The 22,138-nt window shown below is 54.2% G+C and overlaps 1 protein-coding gene across 10 annotated transcripts in view; it reads left to right on the forward strand.

The window, feature by feature from the left end:
* Positions 1 to 6,107: 6,107 nt before the first annotated feature.
* Positions 6,108 to 22,138, forward strand: part of BIN1 (bridging integrator 1) — a 55,643-nt gene continuing 39,612 nt past the window's right edge. For all 10 annotated transcript variants that reach the window (XM_080798545.1, XM_080798544.1, XM_080798547.1 and 7 more), the window contains exon 1: positions 6,108 to 6,537. In XM_080798545.1, the coding sequence (XP_080654671.1) occupies positions 6,454 to 6,537 (84 nt within the window). In that variant the 5' untranslated portion in view covers positions 6,108 to 6,453. The remainder of the gene's footprint in view (positions 6,538 to 22,138) is intronic.

Here is a 22,138-nt window from a genome sequence, read left to right on the forward strand (position 1 = left end):
TTATGTCTACTCTCAGTTGTAATCCACCCCCCCTCCAACCCCTTTTGGTTTATATTAATACAGATGGACCAGGGAGAGGCACTTCAGAGAAACTCTCACTTGACCATACATCAGGGAGTCACCAGGGTTGTCTCTCAGAAGGGCATGATTATGAGAGCACACATTAGCCATGACTCTCTTGATTGTAAGTGACTTCCAATTGGCCTCAGCAAGAAAAAGATGTATTGGTTCATGTAGCTAGACTGTTGAAGCTGAGGTGTGTGCAGGACCCAAGCTTGATTGGAACCAAGTTCTCAAATAATTTTGTTACATCTGTCTCTCTGTCTCTATTTCTCTCTCTGTCCCCAACTCTCCAACTCTTTGTCAGTTTCATCTTCTAGGCAGGATTGTCTACATGGTGGGCAAAGCGGCCCCTGAGGACTCTAGACTCACATCCTCTCATCTTAGCAAGTTTCCTGAAAAGAGGAACTTTCCTTTCCTACAGGCGTGTATCCCTTCATGCCCAGGGAAGGCTCTGATTGGCTCTGCTTGGGTCATGTGCTCATCCTGAGCCAGTTGTTACTGCTTGGGTGGGTGGCTTGCCTGGGGTACCTACACATAATGGCAAAGGGACACGGCTGCACCAAACCACACCAAATGAAGAAAGAGTCCCTAAAGAAAGTAGGTCAATCAGCTGAGCTGACCAAATTGCATCCGCTATCCACTATATACAGCCATCATTTACATAGTCACCTCTTGATCCTCAGGGGCTTTATGTATAATGTTCCACATTTCACAGTTATGTAAAGAGATTCACCCCCACATTACAGATGAGGCTTGAACTGTTTAAATAATATAGCCACGGATGGAAAAGTTGTCAACGGAGGACCTGACTTCTGACTCCAGATCTGTCTGCTCCTTCTACGATATCCTGGTGGCCTGTAAAATGCCTGTAAAAGGTGAGAGGGAGTGAGGATAATCTGTCAGGGGGTGCTTCTTGGACACAGATCACACATAGGCTGCTCTGAAACATGCTTTTGGAAAGACAAATCCCCTTCTGGTTCTGCCTGTAGATTCTCCTGGATTCTCCATCTCTGTAGGTGACAAAAGCTGCTGTGCCAGGAGGGAGGTAGGAAGCTGGCCGATTCCAGTCACTGGAGATGGCCAGGTGCTGACTGATCTCAGCCTTGGACCTACACTGTGCCCTGTGCCTTTGGGTAAACCCACCCTATCCTCTCTGAGTCCCCATCATTATACAATGTTGGCAAAAATCTTACTGCTATTGCACACAGGGTTCTTCTGACAGTCACAAGCATACAAATTAAAAAAACACAAATTAAAAAATACATACAAAATAAAAAAATACAAATTAAAAAATCTTGTTTCGAGGACTGAGCCTGGGTGGCTCAGTGGGTTAAAGCCTCTGCCTTCGGCTCAGGTCATGAACCCAGGGTCTTGGGATCGAGCCCTCATCGGGCTATCTGCTCAGCGGAGAGCCTGCTTCCCTTCCTCTCTCTCTGCCTGCCTCTCTGCATACTTGTGATTTCTGTCTGTCAAATAAATAAATAAAATCTTGAAAAAAAATCTTGTTTCATAAGATAAAATAATGATGATGATGACAATCACGAGAGCTTCTTTTTTTTTTTTAAGATTTTATTTATTTATTTGACAGACAGAGATCACAAGTAGGCAGAGAGGCAGGCAGAGAGAGAGGAGGAAGCAGGCTCCCCGCTGAGCAGAGAGCCCGATGCAGGGCTCAATCCCAGGACCCTGGGATAATGACCTGAGCCGAAGGCAGAGGCTTTAGCCCACTGAGCCACCCAGGCACCCCTCATGAGAGCTTCTTATTCAATTCTTGAAGAACAGAGGGAAAACGTGGGGGCAGTGTTATTTTCTCTTCAAGGGAAAGGAGGACTGTTGTTCGCTTGTGTGAGTTTTTGGCGATTTGGAAAATCATTTTCCCAGACCTCACAGTTCAGCCGTGCTGGTCGGCAGGCACAGCACACATAGTTCGTCTTTATGGTTACTCTTTCTGTGCTGCCATATTGTGGTTTCCCAACCAGCACCCTAGGGGACAGCTTCCTCATTTCAATTTGTATTTTTAATAGCATTTCTTTCTGATCACAAAAATAGTATTTGTGCAAAATTTGGAAAATAAAAAAGTGAGAAAAAAAAATTCACGCGAATTGCTCCACCCAGAGATACAAAACACATTTGGATAGCAACTGACACTAGAATCATATACAATTTAATATCCTGCATTATTCTGCTATCAACACATTAGTGGCATTTCCCCATCACAAAAAACTTCATAAACATTGTTTCGGCAGACATTTCTTGTATTGCTGTACTATAGTTAACCGCACAGGGTAACAGGCCTTTGTGCAGAGGTCTGGGAGTGGGCTGGACAGCTGGGCCCTCGGGGTCTTCTGTGCAGAGCTGGAGGGATGCAGGGACGGGAGACCTGGGCCCTGAAGGGGCAGAAGGAAAGGCAGGCCCAGAACACTTTGCATATTTACTTGTCTGTTCATTTATTCTTGCCTTGGTATTTGAGGCTCCATTAGGCACCAGTTTCCCTGTTATTCTATCAATGCCCATTTCAAGTCTTCAACATCCCTCCCTTAAAGAGCCTCCCTGCCCCTTCCCAGATCCCGTCCTGTCCCAGATGTGGTGCACTCCTGGGAAAGGAGCCCTATGGAACCCACCACGGTTTCTGCCAAGCCCAGCTCAGGACCGGTACCTAGGAGGTGCTCAGAACTGTTTGGAGACTGAGGGACAGAGCAAACATGAATAATAACAGCAAACAATGGCAATAAATAGGGAGAATAAATAGCTAACGCTCATGTTTTCAGTTTTGCATGATCATAAATTAAGGTGACAGAAGTCTGTGTGATTAAACTTTGCTGAATTTTTATTTCCTAGACTTGAAATTCTAGGACTGAAGAATGAAAGCATTTTGATGAATCTTAATACATACTGCAATATCACTTTCCAGAAATTCCATTTTCTGTTATACTCTCAGAAGAGTGCATGTGAGTGTCTGTGTTTCTGGTTGTAAGTAATGTAATTTAAGAAACAGTTCACTGATTTGATGAAAGCGGAGGAAGGAACGATATTTTCATTGATTTAATGAATGGTAAGACTGGACATCTAAAGTTTGTTTTTTTTTTTTTTTTTAAGTAATCTCTATACCCAATATGGGGCTTGAACCCATGACCCTGAGATCAAGAGTCACATGCTCCTCTCACTGAGCCAGGCAGGTGCCCCAAGACTGAACTTTTTTTTTTTTTAAGATTTTATTTATTTATGAGAGAGAGAGGGAGTGAGAGGGAGTGCCGGCACAAGCAAGGGGAGTGGTAGAGGGAGAGGGAGAAGCAGGGAAGCTGATGCAGTCTCCATCTGATCCCAGGACCCCAGTATCATGACCTGAGCCAACCAGGTGCCCCAAGACTGAACTTTTAAAACCTGTTTATTGATCATTTGAATCTCCAATTTTGTGACTTGTCCATTTGTGCTATTTGCCCAGTTATATTGGGACCTTAGTGTTTTTCTTGTGTATTGTGAGAGTTCTATTTTATTTTCAAAAATATTTCCTTAGGGGGCACCTGGTGGCTCAGTGGGTTAAAGCCTTTGCTTTCAGCTCAGGTCATGATCCTAGGGTCCTGGGATCGAGCCCCGAATCGGGCTCTCTGCTCAGCGGGGAGCCTGCTTCTCTCTCTCTGCCTGCCTTTCTGCCTACTTGCGATCTCTGTCTGTCAAATAAATAAAATATTAAAAAAAAAGAATTACCGTATTTAAAGATAGAGCTGTGTGTGTGTTTAGTTATTAAGGCCAAATAGCATATTACGGAATATTTAGGGAATTAAGAGGAAAGAATCAGCTATAATGCTTTAACCTTAAACACATCTATTTCCTTTGTGCATGGTCCTTTTGAGTCTTGGATCATGAGCACTTGTATTTATTTTTAGTGGTTGCAAGGATAGTGCACACAGTTTTTGGTCTTCTCCTTTTCACTCACAATTATACCATAAGCATTATTTTCATGTTGCTATAGCCCTGTAGTGGTTGTTTAGAATGATCCCTCAATGGCCCCTTCGGTTGCTGTGCAAGCTAACTGATTCTATTCTGCTGATAACCGCGTAAGTTGCTTCTAATTTTTTTTTTTTTTTTTTTTGTCAAGTGATATTTTGAAACACCGAAGTCCAGCAAAGCAGAATCTTCCACTGTTCCCTGGGAGCCAAGTGAAATACAGTTTGACTTCTGCTCATTTCCTCCTTTCCTCAGAGGAGTGTTGGGAGAAATCACTCTTAGGGAATGGTTAGAAAAATGGCAATCATAAAATTAGGAAAAGAGACCATGAGGTGAGCATGTTGAGCTTTTAGAAGAAAGTTGCTTTAGCAACTCAGGCCAGGTCGTTTAGGTTTTGTTTTTGTAACTTGTGAATTGATCATGAGTTTATAATAATAATTTTGACAAAATGCTTTCCATTCGTGCAGTGCTTGGTGTTTTTTCTGGGAAGCAGTTCAGTGTCTCCGCTGAGGGCTTATGTGCCAGAAGACCTGGGTTTGGATATCTGCTTATCTCTTGTGACCTTCAGCAAGCCTCAGTCTATCTTTCTGCAAAATAGGAGTAATAATAGGCCAGGAGGGAGGTTATGATCATCCTCTGTGGGTGCTGAGCAGTAATGGGAAGAACCAGGAGGAGCAGCCAGAGTTCAGGGGGACTTCAAGGCAGAGGGAAGCCAGAACCTTTTATTTCCTGGGCCTCAGTTTCTCCACTTGTATGGGGAAGGGTCTTGGTGTATGATCTGCAAAGCCTTTCCTGCTCCTCCCAGGAACCTCGCAGGGGCCACTTCCCTGGCTTCTGTCCATTGTTCTCAGCAGGGCCTCCAGGACTCCTTTCTCCACTCAGCTCCACCAAGTCCCTGAGAAATCCTCCAGGGCTGTCCTTGGCCTCCAGGACAGCAAAGGGCTGTGGCATCCTTCAAAGCCTCTTACATGATTTGGGGAAGGGGTGTGAGAGGAATCAGTAGACTAAATATATACTTATAAATTTTGAATGAGTGTCATTGATTTGTTGGCAAAGCTGGTTAGCAATAACTTTATCGTCTGTTTGAATAACGATCATCAATCTTTTTTTTTTTCTCCCAGCACAGAAGAGAAGACAGCCCACAGTGTAGTGTTTGAGACCCTGGAATGCAGAATCAAGAGATTTGGTTTCAGGCTAGTCTGTGCTTCTTCTTCTTCTTCTTCTTTTTTTTTTTTTTTTAAGATTTTGTTTATTTATTTGACAGACAGAGATTACAAGTAGGCAAGAGAGGCAGGCAGGGAGAGAGAGGAGGAAGCAGGGGCTTGATCGGAGAACGCTGGGATCATGACCTGAGCCGAAAGCAGAGGCTTTAACCCACTGGACCACCCTGGCACCCCTTTTTTTTTTTGCCTTTTTGCCTTTTTTTTTTTTTTTAAGATTTTATTTATCCACTTGACACACACACACACAGATCACAAGTAGGCAGAGAGGCAGGCAGAGAGAGGAGGAAGCAGGCTCCCTGCTGAGCGGAGAACCCAACGCGGGGCTTGATCCCAGGAGGGAGAGGCTTAACCCACTGAGCCACCCAGGTGCCCCATGTGCCTCATTTGTAAAAGGGGAATGATAATAGCACCCACCTCTTAGGGCTGTCGTGGAGGCACTTAGCTGAGTGCCAGGCACACATTAAGCGCTTAGTAATGTTAAATTGTAGTAGTAGTAGTAGTAGTAGTAGTAGTAATAACTATCAGCAAATGGCAAGATGGAGATCCTGGTTGGCATGGAACTAGGTGCCAGGGACAGAGATGTGAAGTTGTCCCAGAGGCCCCCAGAGAACCCAGGTGGAAACCGGTGAGTCTATAGGCCAGGAGGAGGCGGAACGTCCGGCGTGAGGCCAGAGCCGAGCCCCAGGCTGGAGAGCTGGTTTCTGCCGCGCGCTCGCAGCCGGCGTTTCTCTGATTCCAGGGACACGCACCAATCGTAGCTCTCAAACCCGGGTGTTTGAACGCCCTGGTCTCAAAGTGGCCTCCACTCCGGGGAGGACCGGCATCTTAGTCTCCGCCCCGGGGCGGTGTCATAGGAGTGTCCCAGGAGTCCCACTCGCCGCAGCTCCCGGCATCCGCGCGCACCGCTCCCTCCTTCTTAGCCAAGCGTCCCCGCGCCCGCAATGGCCCTTTAAAAGGCAGAGTCTAGTCCTGAGGGGGCGGGCGGGGGGCGCTGACCGCCGTCCGAGGCCCGGCCCCTCCTCCCTGCCCCTCCCTCGGTCCGTCCCTCCCTGGGTCCCCGCGTCGCTCGCCCCCTCGTTCGCTCGCCGGGCGCACGCTCCGCCTCCGTCAGTCGGCTCGGCTGTCTAGCGCGCGGCGTGGAGCCGGAGCCGGGGCCGGACGCGCGGCTAGGGGCTGGGGGCTGGGAGATCGGCGCCCGCCACCGGGCCAGGCCTGAGCCGCGATGGCTGAGATGGGCAGCAAGGGGGTGACGGCAGGGAAGATCGCCAGCAACGTGCAGAAGAAGCTCACGCGCGCGCAGGAGAAGGTGAGACAGCCCGATCCCCGGCCTCCGCGCGGTCCAAGCCACCTGTCCCCCCCTTCCCGTCCCTTCCCCCGCAGGGGCTGGTCCTCACCCGGGATCGGGCGCTGTCACCTCCGGACGACCGCTGCCGAGGGCCTTCGGGGCTCCATAGGCTGCGGCCCCCGACGTTCTGGGCGCCTCTCCGGTCCGCGTCTTCTGTCTCCCCACCCCCAGCGGGGGCAGAAGAGGGCGCAGCTGTCCTCTCACCCCCTCCCCCGCCCCCCCCCCCGCTCTCCCCACCCCCAGCTTTGTATATTCTCCGCCTGTCTGAGGAGAAGAGGCGGCCCACGCTCTTCTCCGGGCGCGAGGTCCAGTAAATCCTGCCCTGGAGGCCGAGGGCCGGGGGACTGGGAGGCGAGGTGGCGCCCCTAGTCCCCCAGCCCCGCGCGGGCCACGCGGGCTGGGCCCTTGCTAGGGGGAGGGAGCCTGCCCCTTGTGTCCCAGGGCCGCTCTGCTCCGGGAATCCCGAGGCTGTCCCTCAGCCCTCGGGTGCCAGCGGTCTAGCTCCAGGCCTCTGGGCGCTTCCTGCGCCCGCCGTTCCTCCTCCCCACCCGCCTCTCCACCTTCTGTCCCCGCGGGCTGAAGGAGGGATCGGGTTTCCTTTCCCGAGAGGTGCCCGAGGCCTGGACGCTCCGGCCCGGCCCCCGGGGAGCACAGCACTGCGCGCCCCTCCGGGAGGTGCCCTCCTCCGAGCCCAGGCTTTGCGTTTCCCGCGGCTGGGAAGGGGGTGGTGGCTTCGGCTCGGGAGCCCACCACCTGGGTGGGGAGCTGGCTCGAAGGAGCTGGGGCCACCCCGGGGGCGTGGGGGGCGCCGCAGGAAACCCGACCCCTCAGTGTCCAGAGTAACTGGCAGCAGGCGAAGGGGATGGAGCCTGGGCTTCCCGTGGCACCCTGACAGTGCAGGAAATGCAGTATTGGGGGGCGGGGGTCCGCGCCTGTTCAGCTTTCTATCCCAAGCCACCTCTGGTTCATTGAATTGGATCACGCCAGCTGCTGACGCCACTTCCCCTGCCGACTGGGACTCTGAAATCTAGGATTGCAGAGTCTGTGCTCCAGCCAGGGTGGTCCCCAGTGCCCCCCAGCGGAGTGTCTCCCACCCGACACTCGGGCAAGAGTGGGAACCCGAGGACAGGCCGGCCTCCTCCAACCAGTCTGTGGCTGTTTATAAACAATGACTTTTGCAGCTGAGACCTTCGGGCTCCCTAAGGATGGAGCCACGTGATGGTGGGGGGGGGGGGCAGCGGTGAGAGCTTCCTCAGCGCCTCCCTGCGAATCCCGCTGCTCATCCTTGTAGTCCCAGGCTAAGGAGATGGGTGGTGTGCGTGGAGGTTAGGGCCATCAGCCAAGCTCCAGATCTGGCCTGCCCCAGCAGCTGTACACCCTTCCCACCGACCCCCCTCCTCCACCTCCTGCCCCAGGCTAGGAGGAGGGATTAGAGCACCACAGATACTGGCTGGGGGCTGGGTAGACTTCAATAAGCTCTGGTGGTGGTGGAGGGGGGCAGATGCTGCTGCCCTTGCTTCCTCCCCCCATCCTCCTCCTGCCCAGGACTGGGTAATCCATCTAGGTGCCTGGAGCCGGCAGCTCTGGGCTAAGCCGACTTCCTGCTCCTCAAGGGCTAAGCAAGATGAATGGGAAGCAGGTTAGGTAAGACAGGTTCCCCGCCCCCACTCCACTGATGTCCTACTCTTCTCTGGCTCCCCTTTGCCCTTTTGGTGTCCCCTTTGACCTGGTTGTCTTGTCTCTGCAGCAACATCTTTCGCTAATTTCAGGGGCAGTAGGCATGAGCTTTGTCCCCTCCTTGTAAGTGGCAATATGTCATCACTGACCCCACTGAGCTGCCACCGCTCCCTCTTTAGCTCCTGGTCTGTGGCATGGGCAGTTGGCTGACAGCTGGTCAGCCATGGATGCTGGCCTTGGCCAAGGGCTGGCCCTTCGCAAGCCTGAGCTGCAAGGGACTGGAGTTGTTTAGTGGTACTGCTGTTGTCTTCCCCTCTGGCACTGCGCACTGGTTAGGAGACCCTCCCCTACTCCTGGAAGCCAGAGAGTAGCCTTCCTTCAGTCCCCTCCTTTGTTGGCCCTGCTGCAGTACCCCCTTCTGGGGAAGCCCGAGGCCTCAATGCACACCAGCCTCTCCCCCTTGCCCTCTTGTGGTTCAGAGTTTGTTGCAGCATGGGTCAAAGGCTGCCTCCCCAGCGTCTTTTGGTGGTGTTCAGGACCCCATCTAACTCACATTGCCAGTGGTCTCACAGGCACCTCTGCCCCTGCCTCGTCTTGGCCAAACCAATGAGTAATGGGGACAGTTCCAGTTGCGTTGCCATAGGAGGGCATTTCCTGACCAGGGGCAAGCGGTAGCTTTGGTGTGGGGCCTGGATAATATCCCCATAGGTAGGAGGGCCTCATCTCTCTTTTTCTTCTTTCCCAGTTTCCCCTCTCAGCCCAAATATCCACCAGGACTCAGAGGGTGACAACGGGGTCAAGGAAAGTTTGCCTTCTGGTGCCCATGGGGCCAGCTCTCCTGTGTCCCCTGCTGAGTATGTCTTTCCATGGGTCTTGGCTTGGCATTACCATCTCATCCTACCCTGACCCTGCATCACTGGTCTGGGTGCTCCCCCTGAGGGGAGGGCAGATCTATGTGTGTATCCAGGCATTTACCTGGCCCCAGCAGGTGCAGAGTGACTGTTTGTGGACAAACAAAAGAGCATTTGGGGGCTTGGCTGGGGAGCCCTGTTGCAGGCCTGTGGGTGGGCTGATTTGTGCTGTGTGCTCTTCTGCTTTCCCTCCTTCAGCAAATCCTGCCTTGGACATGTGGTGTGTGCCTGGTCCTGGGCAGAACCCTGGGTGCAGTGCAGAGCGGGATGTGTGAGGCTCTGATTGGTGTGGAGCTTACTGTCGAAAGGTCCCATGGCCTCTGGCCCCGAGGAGACATAGAGTATATTGGAAGGGTCACCGGGGTCTGAGCATGGCACCACACTTCTCGCCTGCTAGCCCCTGGCTGCCCCCAGAGTGCAGAGCGTGGGCCTGGAGCTTGGGCGTCATGAGGTCATCTTCCTATTACCTTTGGCTTGTTGGACCCTCTGTGAATGACTTTGTCCATTTTTGGGCCTCAGTAGGGTGACTGGGCAGAGCCAGTGTTGGGTGGAACCTGGGTCAGATGACAGAGGATTAGAGGTTGGCTGGCTGGGCCCCTTGGGGGAGGGGCAGGTCGGGGAGAAGGGACAGCTGTGGTGGGGGTGGATTCTGGCCTGCTGGGCCCTGCCCCTGAGGCCCACTGCTTATGAGTCCTCACAGAGGGGGGCCAGAGCTGGGGTGATGATGAGCAAAGGAAGAAGGCTCCGGCAGGGGTGGGAGTATGCACTCTTTCTGTCCCTCATGGCAGGCCCGGAGAGCCTGGTGTGAGTGGGGAGGCCCAGCTGGGAGGGGGCAGTGCCCAGGGCTGGCGAGTTGGAGTAGATGCTCAGCAGAGGGAAGGCGCAATGGCAGTTATTTATAGGACCCTGACACATGGCCATGATGGCACCATGCTCGTCTGCTGGTCAAGGTCTCCTAACAAAGTAGCCCCATCGGCTTCAGCTGGAGCCAGGCCTGTACAACCAATCCTTACCCTCACGACAGCCGTAAGAGGAGCCACATGGCACAGAAGAGCAGGTGCCCTGGAAGGGGGCCCACCCGGGTCTGGGGGAGGGCCTGTGCTCCCCCCATATTCTGCATTTCTCTTTCCACATCTTTCCTCTCTCTGTCCCTGGGTATCTGAGGACTCTTCTTGCCCCTCTTTCTCTGCCCACACCCCACCCAGTGTCCCCTTTTCCTCCACCTCTCTCTACCTCCCTGCTGTGTGTCTCTTTCCTCTGACCTCTTCCCTCAGAGCAGCTTCTCTCTGAATCTGAGTTATCGGTGTAGGTCTTTCACCTTGCTCGCTGAGGGAAGGCTTCTGAGCTAGCCATCATCTCTGGTAGGGTGTCTGTGGGGACTCGGGAGACATTTGGCTGGGGAATGTGGGGCATGGAGAAGGTGGAAACGTGGCCTCCAGATTTTCCCAAGCTCCAGTGTGCCTGGCTGGGCTGGGGCCCAGGGGGGAGCTGAGTCCCCACCCTGGAGAGTCTGCTGGCTCATGCCTGGACTCAGAGGGAGGCCAAGGCTGTTTTGCCCAGGGGCGTGCAGAGAAGGGTATGCTTCCTGGGGGGGTGTGCAGAGAAGGGTGTGCTTCCTGGGCTGCATGGGACATGGAGAAGGTGTTTCAGAAGGGTCCATGTGGGCCAAGGTACAGGGTGAGAGTGAACACAGGAGGCCAATTAGTTCCTTTGAAGAGAAGGGGCACGGTTGGGGTGGTGAGGGGTGGTAGATTTGGGCCATATTTGATCAAGTCTTGTGGGGAAATCTTTGTATCTCTTGGATTCTCAGAGAAGCCGAGGTTTGAACTCTTCTCCTCTCTTCTTCGCAGATGACCCCATCAGGGACCCCCTTTCCACCTCTGATTTCTGGCAGCTGACCAGGACCCTGCCTCTGGAGTAGGCAGTCTTCATCCAGCTTGTCCCGTACAAGCTGTGTGACTTGGACAATATGAAGAGAATGCTTCTCTCCCTCCCTGCTGCCTTAACCCAAGGCCAGGCTTTGCGTGGTTCTGTTTCCATCAGGTTCTAGGATCCCTGAGGCCTACCCTCAGCATTAGGCCTCTTTCTCACCACAGGAGAAGAGAGTACAAGGGCATGTGGGAGAGACAAACATGCGTGGGCTTGGCAGGCAGGCAGTCCTCAGTTTCCCTGTCTAGCTGGACCTTGGGCAAGTGGCAGGACCTTCCTGTATAAACTGGGGCAATAGTGGTTCCTCTGCACATACTGGTTTTGGAGAGTAAAGCCTTGGACAGGGCCCAGCACATGGCAAGTGCTCCCTAGATGCCTGCTCTGTGGGGCAGGGCCGCACGATGAAGCCACCCAGGAGCCTGCCATCCCTGCCTAGGCCTGCTTCCCACCCCTGCCCCTGTGAGTGTCCATTTCAGGCCTCTATAGACAGCTAATCCTTGCTGAGCCCTAGCTGATCAGGGCTTATGATGCCCCAGTGCCAGGGTGGTGGTGGTGGTGGTGGTGGTGTGTGTGTGTGTGTGTGTGGGCGCGCGCGCGCGTGTGCGCGTAGAGGGGCAGCCTAGAGCAGGGGAGGGAATCAGACAGTTCTGGAGTGAATCTTAACTCATCTTACACATAAACTCGGTGGCTCCGAGTAAGCCCTCTCCTCCCCCCACTCTGGGCTTCTTCACTTTGGCCCTCAGCAGAGTGATGGGGGTTGCTTACTCATTCTTCTACTCATGAAATGAACATCGAGCACCCACTATGTGCTGGGCCTTCTTCTAGGGACAGAGGGTATAGGACTGAACAAAACCACACCCTACCCTCAGGGAACTGACCCATCAGGGAGCAAGGGTGGGGGTGAGGGTGGGGTGGGGGGAGATGCTGGCAGCTAGTGAAGCAGGAGGTGGCCCTTCACTTTTTCTCCAGGGAGTCTGATTAATGGGTGCAGCTTTTCCTGAGCATCCGTAGTGCCCCTGCTGAGGACTCAGGCTGGGTTGTGAACGTGGGTGCTCACCCAGTTCATAGGATCAGCCAGAGAGAGGCTGAGTGGAAGCTTCTGGTCTCCAGGTAAGAGGGCACCTGGGGGAGGAAGGCTTTCTGTTGGATGTCACCCTGGTATGTTGTGTTTTTCTAGAGCCTCTTTGGCAAGTCCCCTTTTGGGATTAAAGGTACAAAGAAAAGGATGCCAATGCTAAAACCACTCAGCAGGGCACTGACAGAGGACAGGCCTGGACAGTTTCGGAGGAACCTGGGCAGGGGCTCTGGATGTGGGATGTAGGATTGGAGGATGGAGAGTGGCGGCGGGGGGGGGGGGGGCGGTCCTGAAAGAGGAAGAGGGAGGCACTGAATATGGCACAGACTTGGGGGCAGGCACTTGTAAGACTTTTTAGAAAACTGAGCTTGCATTGCTCCCCAGGCCCTCCTGCCTTTGGGCAAGTCTGGTTCACCTCTCTGAGCCTGCTTCTTCACCTGCTGTAGGGGACAAATGCCATGCAGCATGCTGGCAGATTTGGTGGTCAGAAGCAAAGGGCGGGACTCATCACTCCCCAGAGGGCTGCTCTTGTGCCGTGGAAGGAGCCCTCTCGTGGGAACTGGCTGGTATCTGGGGTTCCTGGGGCCTCCTCAAAGAGGCTGCCATCTCCCAAGAAGGCCACCCATTTGTGGACTGAGCAGCAAAGCTGGCTCTGTGCTGAGGGCTGATAGGGGTCAGGGTTGGGCAGTTGAAAAGGGAAAGGCAGACTTCTTGCTCCAAGAGAAGCCTTTGTCAAATATTAACTTAGCAATAACAGACATGGTTTATTCTACACCTGCTGAGTGCCAGGTACTTGGTAAAAATTCTCATCCCGACTTTAACCAGGTGAGGTCATGATGATTCCCATTGAGCAGATGAAGAAACTGAGGCTGAGCAGTGGTGTGACTTGGCCATAGGCTCTCCCGGTCAACTGTCTGGCTTACCACATCTCTGGTGGAACCATGCAAATGGGATGGGAATCTCTAGTGACCTTTCTTGACCCCTCCTGACCAAGAAGTCCTTGCCTATGAGGGGGATCATTTGACAGATTTGGGTCCCCAAATTAAAGGTGGGGTCTTCTTCCCCCATTAAAGGAGATTTGAGGGCCCTTGTCCCCCACTAAATTCTCACCTGTATGTGACTTCTTCCCTTTTGGGATGTGTGGTGGGCTCTGGAGTGAGGGGATGGCCTGAGGTTTCCTGATGCAGTCTAATGCAAGAGTTCCTGCAAGAAAATGAGGACAAAGGAGACAATGTGGTGTGTATGTGAGTGTATGTGTTTTCCCAAATATAAAAGCTGCATCCAGTTCATTCAGTATAAAGAAACCCTCTTTATTTAGAGAGTCTGTCTACTTTTGTTTATGTTGTTGCAACAGTGTTTCTTTTATGAAATGATGTTAGTACTAATTATTTCTTAATGTTCTTGGGGAAGAAATAGTCATGCAACTGACCACACATGCACAGACACCAAACACACACACACACACACACAAACTCTCTCTCTCTCTCTCTCATGGAGTGGAATCTAAAAGTCTGGGACCCACTGCCCTTGGGGAACTTGCTGCTCGCCCCTGCAGACTGGCTGTGTGGAGTGGGAAGGCAGCTCTCCTGGGTTCAGGCTTGAGTCTGGCCCATGGTAGCCTGGGACCAGCCCCCCCTAGAGTATCTGCTTCCTGAGGGTGGGTCCTGCCTCCTGCAGTGGCTGTGGCCTCTCCCAGCTCAGTGCACTGGGTGTGTGCTCGCAGGGATGCACGGACTCTTCAGGCAGGGCTGGCAGAGGCCTGGGAGATCCCCTGGGTTTTCAGGGTGCAGGGTGGGTGGGGGAGGGCAACTGGGGCTGTAGGATTTCAGGACTTCAGGGAGCAAAAGAGACCGTAGTTAGAGCTCAGGGCTTGGAGTCGGATGGCTGGGGCACCTCCCCCTTGCCACAGTCACATTCTGAGGGACTTAGGCATCATTGCAAAGTACTGTCTCCCACAGTAAAATGGCCTAGGGCTGTGGTGGAGCTTCCCTGAGATGGGGGCTGCTGTGCTTGGTCCCAGAAACTGAGGTTCTCAAGAGCTGGCCGGGGCCCTGCTGGGGAGCCCTTCGTGGCTCTAGGCCAGATGCCAGAGAGGGCTTGGCCTAACCCCTCTCTCTGCCAGAGCCTTCTTCCAACCGGAAACAGCTTTTGGGTGACAGAAATGCCAGGGATCGCTGACCTGGGGGTCTGTGTGGTTTGCTGGACCCATGACTTCACTGTTAGGGCCAGTGAGCTGCTGCCCTCAGACCCATTTCCACTGGACTGTCTGCAGGCCTTCTTCCCTCCACTTTCTGGACCTCCCTTTCAGCCCTGCTTCACAGCCGATGGGGTAGGATTGGAGCCCCAGCATGCGCCAAGAGGGGGAGTTGGAGCCTGGCTGCAGACAGTGGCCTCAGGGAACAGAGAGCCAGGGTGCCCTGGGGTTGGGCACTTGTGCCTCACATGCAGTGCTCAAGCCTGGGGCCATGGGCCACCCCCCCACTGCTGCCTCTGCAGAAGGGTGGAGAGATGCAGACTTGCCTACCTCTGCAGTGCGAGGGCCGCAGTGGCTCTGGGCTGAGCCCCATGGGCTGGAGAGTGAGTGGACGGTTGCCAGCATCCGCCACCACATGGCTGCAGGGAGGGACTTGTACCAGCTGGTGCCAGGCCAGGGCTTCGGGGCCTTCTGGGCCCCTGCAGGCCTCCCTGTCTGGAGCTCCCAGGGCACCTTCGTAGGGACATCCCTGCTGGCTCCTTGTTTTAGATGCTTCAACTTACATTGAATTAGTTCCCTCAGGTTGTGGTGACCTTATTTATTCTGTCATTCCGTTGTTTGTGGCTTGCCCACTGTGGGCCAGGATGCTGAGGTGCTTGGGTACCAAGAGAGAACCTGCCCCTGACCTCAAGGAGCTCCCAGGGCCCATCACAGCAGTAGGGAGAGATCAAAGCAAGGGTGCTGGTGCCTGAAGTGCTTCTTGTCCAGCCTAGGCTATCAGGAAGTCTCCCTAGACGAGGCACTTTCAAACCCTGAGCTGGATTTGAAAGGCAGAAAAGGTGGGTTGTGGGATGGGCAGGGATGTCTCTGGTAGCCTGTCTGGGGTGGCTGGAATGTGTGTGAATGAGGGTGGTCTGGTGAGGTCCGAGACTGAAAGAATAGGTGGGAGGAGAGCAGGCCCTGGAGGGCCAGGAGGGACCCCAGACCCCCATGTGCCTCAGCCTGCTCACCTTCCTTCCTCACGTGCTGCCTGAGCCATTTGTCTATTTGTCTGTTTTCCAGTCTGGGCTTAGCCGAGAACCCGGTGTCTCACCGTCCAGGGCTGAGGAAACCCCGGGCTTTCTGAGGAAAAGGAGGAGCCCCGGGGTGAGGGGGTGAGTCCTGAGTCCTGAGGGAATGTCCTCAGGCTTGGCCAGGTTAGGATCTGGCTGTGCCCAGGAAGGCACAAGGGGGTCTGGGGCCGGGCTACCATCCTGGAGTCTACCCTGTCAGGGGTGGGATCACAGAGTCTGGGTGATGTCTGTTCCCCAGGTTTGCTAGAAAGACACAACATCCTACACTCCCCACCCCACATGTGCACCTGCTTCTTTGTTTTGGGGTCCCAAGGTGGCACTGGGGGGGTGATACTGCTAAGCTTGGAGAGCCTAACAGCTGGGAGAGGCCCTCAGTGCATCAGTTCACCCCTCTTCCAGGCACCCTGTGTGCTCTGCCCTTCGTGGCCAGGCTACTTGTGAGATGGCCATGTGGGGGTCCCCCAGCTCTTGGGTCAGAGCAGGGGAGCGTCATCAGAAGAGGAGCGTCCTTAGGGAAGGAGGGGTCATGCCAGCGGGTGGGGGCCTCTGGGTCTAAGTGCAGACTGCTGGGAGAGGAGTGGACAACAGGAACAGTAATGTTGGTAATGTTGTACAGAAGGAGGCTTGGGGGCAGCTCTGGCTCGTTGGGGTTTCCATTCAGGCCTGTTGCTGGAGGAGCCATCAGAGGCCGTGGGGCTGGATGGGGGTATCAGGTGACAGCAGAGCCTTTGTCAGACTGGCCCCTTTTCCAACAGCTGCTGCTACTTTCTTTGGACCCTTTGGTCAGCTCAGCATCTCCCCAGGAACATCGCCAACGTGCCTGAGGACTGGATGAGCCTGGGCCCGCCACTGGGCACCAGAGACTGACCTGGCACAGGAGACCTGGGCCGGGAGAGGCCCCTCAAGGGGACCGCCACTTCCCACCCTCATCTGCCATGGTGCCCTATTTCTCTGCTCTGGGATAACATCCACTCTGCCAGGACATGTTCACTATCTCCAGGGCAGATACAGGTGGTGGGTAGACGCAAATGCTAACCCGGGGCCCCGGAACACTGGCAGCTGGGCAGGGTCAGAGGACAGATTGATCCAGGGTTAAGAGGTGTGTATGGGAGGAAGACAGACCCTAACAGAGAGGGTGGAGTGTGGCCCCGGTGACAACTTGGCTCCTCTGAGGTCCGGAGCAAGTTGCGCCCCCATTTCCTCCTCTGTACCCGGGAACAAGAGGAAGTGATGTGACCAATGCCTGGTCCCTGGTGGGCACTGGCACATGGGTTTTTTTTTCCTGGGGAGTGTTTGGGGAAGCCCCTGTGAACCCACAGGTAGGGACCATTCTGTCTTTTGTGTTTTGAACTGTTTGTTTTGCTTATGAGAGGATTCTTGAAGTTGAACTGCGGTGTACATTTTTTCCCTCTTTTTTCCTGTGCTGGTTGAAAAAGCTTAACTGGGAGGTCGTGGTGTCATCTTCTCGAGCAGGGAAGTCAGAGGCCCCTGAGCCAGAGCCCCATTGAATGAGGTCGGGGAAGGACACAGGGTTCCAGGTGGGCTGTGCTCCCAGGGACCAGATGAGGCGTGTGGAGCAGGGGGACAGTGGTGAGGGGTCTTCCATCATTCCACTCAGGGAGCCTACTGTGCAACAAGAGCACAGGCTTTAGAGACCTGGCTTGAACCCTAGTTGGGCCCCCAAACCTCAGCGTGCCCATCTGGGAATTTGAGAAGCATGAGATCCTCTTCTCAGTGAGATAAGGTGAACGCTACTTGGGGCAGAGCTGTGTCCCTGCTGGGGCCAGCTGGCTCCAGAGAGTTGGGGGTGGGAGGGTGACAAAGTCTTCCTATCCTTGTGGCATTGTGTAATTTATGCAGAACCCTCCCACCCACCTTTTTTTCATTTGATTCATTGTCTTGCTGACCTGTGAGGTAGGCAGGACTGGATTATGGTTCCGTTTGGCAGATGAGAGCACCGAGGCTCAGGGAAACCCTAGAATTTCCTCCTTTCCTGCTATCAGACTTGGCTCTAGGTTGGCCTTTCCCAGGTGCTGCCACCCTCATCCCCGAATCCAGGGGTAGGGAGAGACTTTTTTTTTTTTTTTTTTTAATGATCTCCACACCTAAGGGTCTTGAACTCACGACCCCTGAGGTCAAGAGCTCTAGCTACTGAGCCAGTCAGATCAGTCAGGCTCCCCTAGGGGGAGACTACTAAAGTGCAGATAAATGCTCATGCCTGTGCCCTGTGTGTGTGTGTGTGTGTGTGTGTGTGTGTGTGTTTGTGTGTGGTGGGGAAGCCACTCTTGGTTGTCCCAGGAGGCTGGCACATCAGAGGAGAAGGTGAAGCTGCAGAGCAAGTCCTTCCCTGAGTCTGGGGTTCCCTCATAGCCAGGTGTCCATAAATCCGCTCCATGAAGGAGGTGGGAACCCGGCTGCCCCCAGGAATCAAGGGACCCTAGAGGGTCAGATTTGGACAGAGCTGGTCTGATCAGGGAACCCAAAGGTAGAGAAAGAGCTGAGCACAGGCCCCATAGCTCACCCCTCCCATGAAGAAAGAGTTGGGGGATCCTGGGGCAGGGAACACTTAAGAATGAGCTAATGGCTGGAGTGTGAGCTGAGTCCTGATCCAAGATGAGAAACAAAATCCACAATTAGTTGGATACATTTACTAAACTTGGGACAGGACACAAATAACTGTTATTTTTCTGAAATAGAAACTAAGCTAGTGTATTATTTATTTGCATCCCCTCCGCACCTAACAGGACAGTTTAGCAGTCTGTTCAGGCAGTGGGCTTGGCTCAGCTAGAATGTCACCACCTTCCCCAAGTTGACTGCTTAGCCCTCCTGGTTGAGTGGACTGTGGGTCTGGAGGAGGCCACGACCAAGGCGGGACCCTGGGCCCTTCCTGAGGATGCTGGAGGAGGCCCTGTCTGGATCTGGTGGACCGGGGGGGCGGTGGGGGGCGGCGTCTGATCCTGACACCTCTGGCCCAGGGCACTGCAGAAGCTACCTGGAGGGAGAGCTGAGTCAGCACTGTGGGAAAGCCACGGTCAGCAGCAGGACAGAATCCAGTGCCTGCATCCCTGCTTTGTGCGGCTGCACTCACAGATCACCCTGGATGTTGTGCACCCCAGGAGAGCTAGGGAGGCCACCAACACATTCTGCAGCCAGTGCAGTGCCGCTCTTGAGCGATGCAGTAGAGAGAGAAGCCTCCAGGCAGTCAAGTGCTTTCAGCACACCCTGAGTCCCGGGATTCTAGCTCCTGGTCTCCTTCTTTTATCTAGGACTTGGTCTAGCTACTTAATCCTTCCTGCTTCGGTTTGCTTCTGTGTAGAATGGGGGTAACTATCCTCCCCGTTAGATCCAGAGTCTTTGAGAGTGGAGGCTGGTCCCATGGTGGGCACCTGCACATAGTAGACACCTAATGTTAACTGAGTTGGAGTGTGAGGCTCCAGTGCAGAAGCAATGGTGAACGTTTTGCATAGTACCTCATATAGTGTGGCAAGTAGAAGGCTCGGGTTCATATCTCAGCTCTGCTCCTCTCAAGCCCTTGACCTTGGGCCAGTTACTTATCCCCTCTGAGCCTCGGTTTTCCTATTTGTGAGGATTAAATGGGAGAATGGTGTCTCCATTTCACACCAAGGACACTGAAAGTTGGGATGCCAGCTCGTGGACCCAGCTCTATTCTGGGGTGGGGGTGCTGAGGTGCCTTGGGTGGGTGTGGGTGTTCAACTGTGCTTTGGCACTTTGTGTGTGTCTTGTTGGGCCATCCTAGCCAAGTCTAGGCCAACCTTGGCCCATTGGTGGTGCAGGAGTCCAGCCCAGCTTGGAATGGTGGGTCTGAGGCCTCCAAGGAGGAAGGAAGGAAGGAGACATTGCCTGGAGAGGGCCTCATGAGGGCAGGGGTGGGACGCCGGGGGACAACATGGACCCCCCCTTTATTTCCCACTCTTTAAGTTCTCCCACTCTGATTTCCTCTCCCTGTAGGCAACAGAATCCTTTCCAGCGTTTAGATGGTCCAGAAGTGTCCAAAGCTGTAGCAGGGGAAGGCCAGGGGCCGACCTTCGAATCTGGGATCGGGTGTCCATCCCTAGGCCTTGCTCTACTCGGATCTTTCCTGTGTGCCTCCTTGGGCACATTCCCATGATTTAAAAACACTTTTTTTAAAAAAAAGGATTCATAGCTCTGTCTGGCTATTCAACTTACCCTCCGTGTTGAATTGTGTTTCTTCTGGTAAGGAGAGCCCTAGGGGAGGAAGCGGAAGTGGGCATGGACCCCTCTCCAACAGGCATAGAGGGTGTTCTGGTGTTGGCTGTGGTTTTGTGTGTGGGGGGTTTCTGCCACACCTCCCTGTCCTCACTGTCTCAGCCCTTCTGGAACATTGGTGGAAGCCTAGATGTGTTGAGTGGAGGGATGTGGGCCAGATCCTGGGGTCCCTCCCTAGTTGGTGAGACAGGGACTCCAGGGCTGGTGGTCTGCATGAGCCCTGGGAAGCCGAGATGGACAGGCCTTTCATGCTCACTTGGTCCTTACTTCCCTCCTTTGATGACAGAGGTAGGATTCTGAGACCTGGAAAGTGATGACGTGCCCAGGCCTCTGGTGGGCCCCCACATCATCCCCCCCAGCTGTCCCTAGCAACAGGGAGGCCTCCAGGGCTCTGCTCCTGTGCACTGACCTCCTGTGTCTGCTGGGGCTTGGGGGGATGGTGCCTTCCCCTTCAGCCTGACCATTGCCCACCCTATTTTTCTAACCTCCCCCCCGCCGAAGCACAGAAAAACAGGATGCAGGATCAGCAGAAGGAAGCCTGCAAAAGCCCCTGAATATTCATTCCATTTCCCAGGGGCAGGGGCAGCCATGTGACGTCCCCCAGTCCGTTGGTGGTCCCTCTTGCTTCCCTGACCCCAGCCTTCACTCTTGACCGGATTACCGGATTACCGGTTTACCAAGTGGTCAAACACCCCTTCCCCTCGGGTTCCTTCCCAAATTCCCCCCTGCCTCCTCTATTGAAATGCAGTGGAACTAGTCCTCGTCTGCTGGGGAGCACTGAACCAGCCAGTCCTCACCCACTGATTCCCCATCTGTGAAGTTGGGGGTCCCTGTGGTGCTCTCACAGGTACTGGGGATTTGTGGACAGTCCAGGGCTGAGACAGGGAAGTCTCGAGCACAGCTTTTGGGCCGATGAAGGCCTGGGAGTGAGCACAGGGGCTGGACTGAGTCTCCCCTTCCCCACTGACTCCTGGGCCAAGTGCGAGTTGTCTGCACTATGGTGGGCTGGACTGGGTGCAAGTTATTTAAAAGTGATCATGGGCATTGCTCCTTTGAATAACAAAAATAACAACAAGAACAAAAATAGTAGCAATAATGTGTTGGGAAAAAATATCACATATCTTATCTCCATTAAGTACTGTTTAATAGTTACAATTTCACAGATGTGGACATGGAGGATTCCAGTTGGTGAAATAAATGAATGACCTGTTTGCATATTTAGGTCGAGCTTCTCTGATAGAAACAGACATATGCGAAGGGCTCAGGCCTTCCGGAGGGGCAAGTGAGTCCCTGTGGCTGGGGTGGAGTCAGGGACGCCTGCCTGGAAGAGGTGATGTGAAAGGCCAACATGGGCTGGCATCATGAGGAAGCAGGGTCTCCTTGTGGAGCTTGTGGGTGCTCAGGGATGAACTTTCTTGGCTCCAGTCCATGTGGGTACTTCACCCTCTCTTCCCCCCGCTCTGGGTTTGTATTCTGCTGAGTTGTGGGCTGGGCCCATGCTTGGTTGCTCTTGCACACAGGCTGTTCCCCCACTGAGCTAAGGCAGCAGCTGATGAGGGGTCTGTGGGAGGCGGTGCACTGGAGGGCCAGATTCCCCCCTCCGTCCATGGCCCAAGTCCTGGAGCCTGGGCTGAGAATAGCACTCACACTTGCATGGAGGGGACAGATGGGGTGGGTGATGGCTCTGGGGGTGGTTGTGCTGACATCTCTCAACAGGTGGTATGGGGTGTTGGGCCAAGGGTGGGGTCGTTCCCGCCCTCTGCAGGCCCCACCCAGCATGACAGGAGGCCCTGTGTCACTCAGACGGGGTGTGTGTGGGCCTTCTCTGGACCTCTTTGTAGAGTGGGCTGTCTCCCAGGCTCCATGCCAGGAATGTCAAGCGCATTAGGGCTGCTAGTGGGGGCTGCCACTGCTCACAGCTGATGTTTTTTTTCCACGGGATCTACCATTTTGCCATCTTATTGCCAAAGGGGGGCAGGGTAAGGGGGTGGCTTGAGGGGAGGTGGGGTGGATTAGTGTTTGCCGTCCACCAGGAGTGTTGTGCTTAAGCCTGGGTGAGTCACAGGGAGCAGGTGCGCTTGGTGGCAGGCACCATGGAAGGCATGTGTGGACGGGGGGGGGGGGGGGGGGGGGTGGGGGTGGGGGTGAGAGGGTGGGGCAGGGTGGGGACTAGGTGGGAGAGGCTGCTTGAACTTTCTGGCTTGGGTATAAGGAATCCCAGGTCAAGTTATGGGCGAAGGAATAGGAAGGAAATCAGCTACCGCTTTGGGCTGGGCCCTCTTACCTACTCAGCCAAACTTGATCCTCCCTTGTCTTGCTCCGTGTTTATTGATGAAGCTCAGGGCTCAGACCTGAATCTTCTGCTGTGGGGCTTCTCACACCAGAAGTTCTGAGCGGGAGATGTTCCTCCGTCTCTCCCCTTCCCCTGCAGCTGTCCAGACTAGACACTCTGAGC

This window comes from Martes martes (assembly GCF_963455335.1).
Source record: "Martes martes genome assembly, chromosome: 3".
Taxonomy (NCBI): domain Eukaryota; kingdom Metazoa; phylum Chordata; class Mammalia; order Carnivora; family Mustelidae; genus Martes; species Martes martes.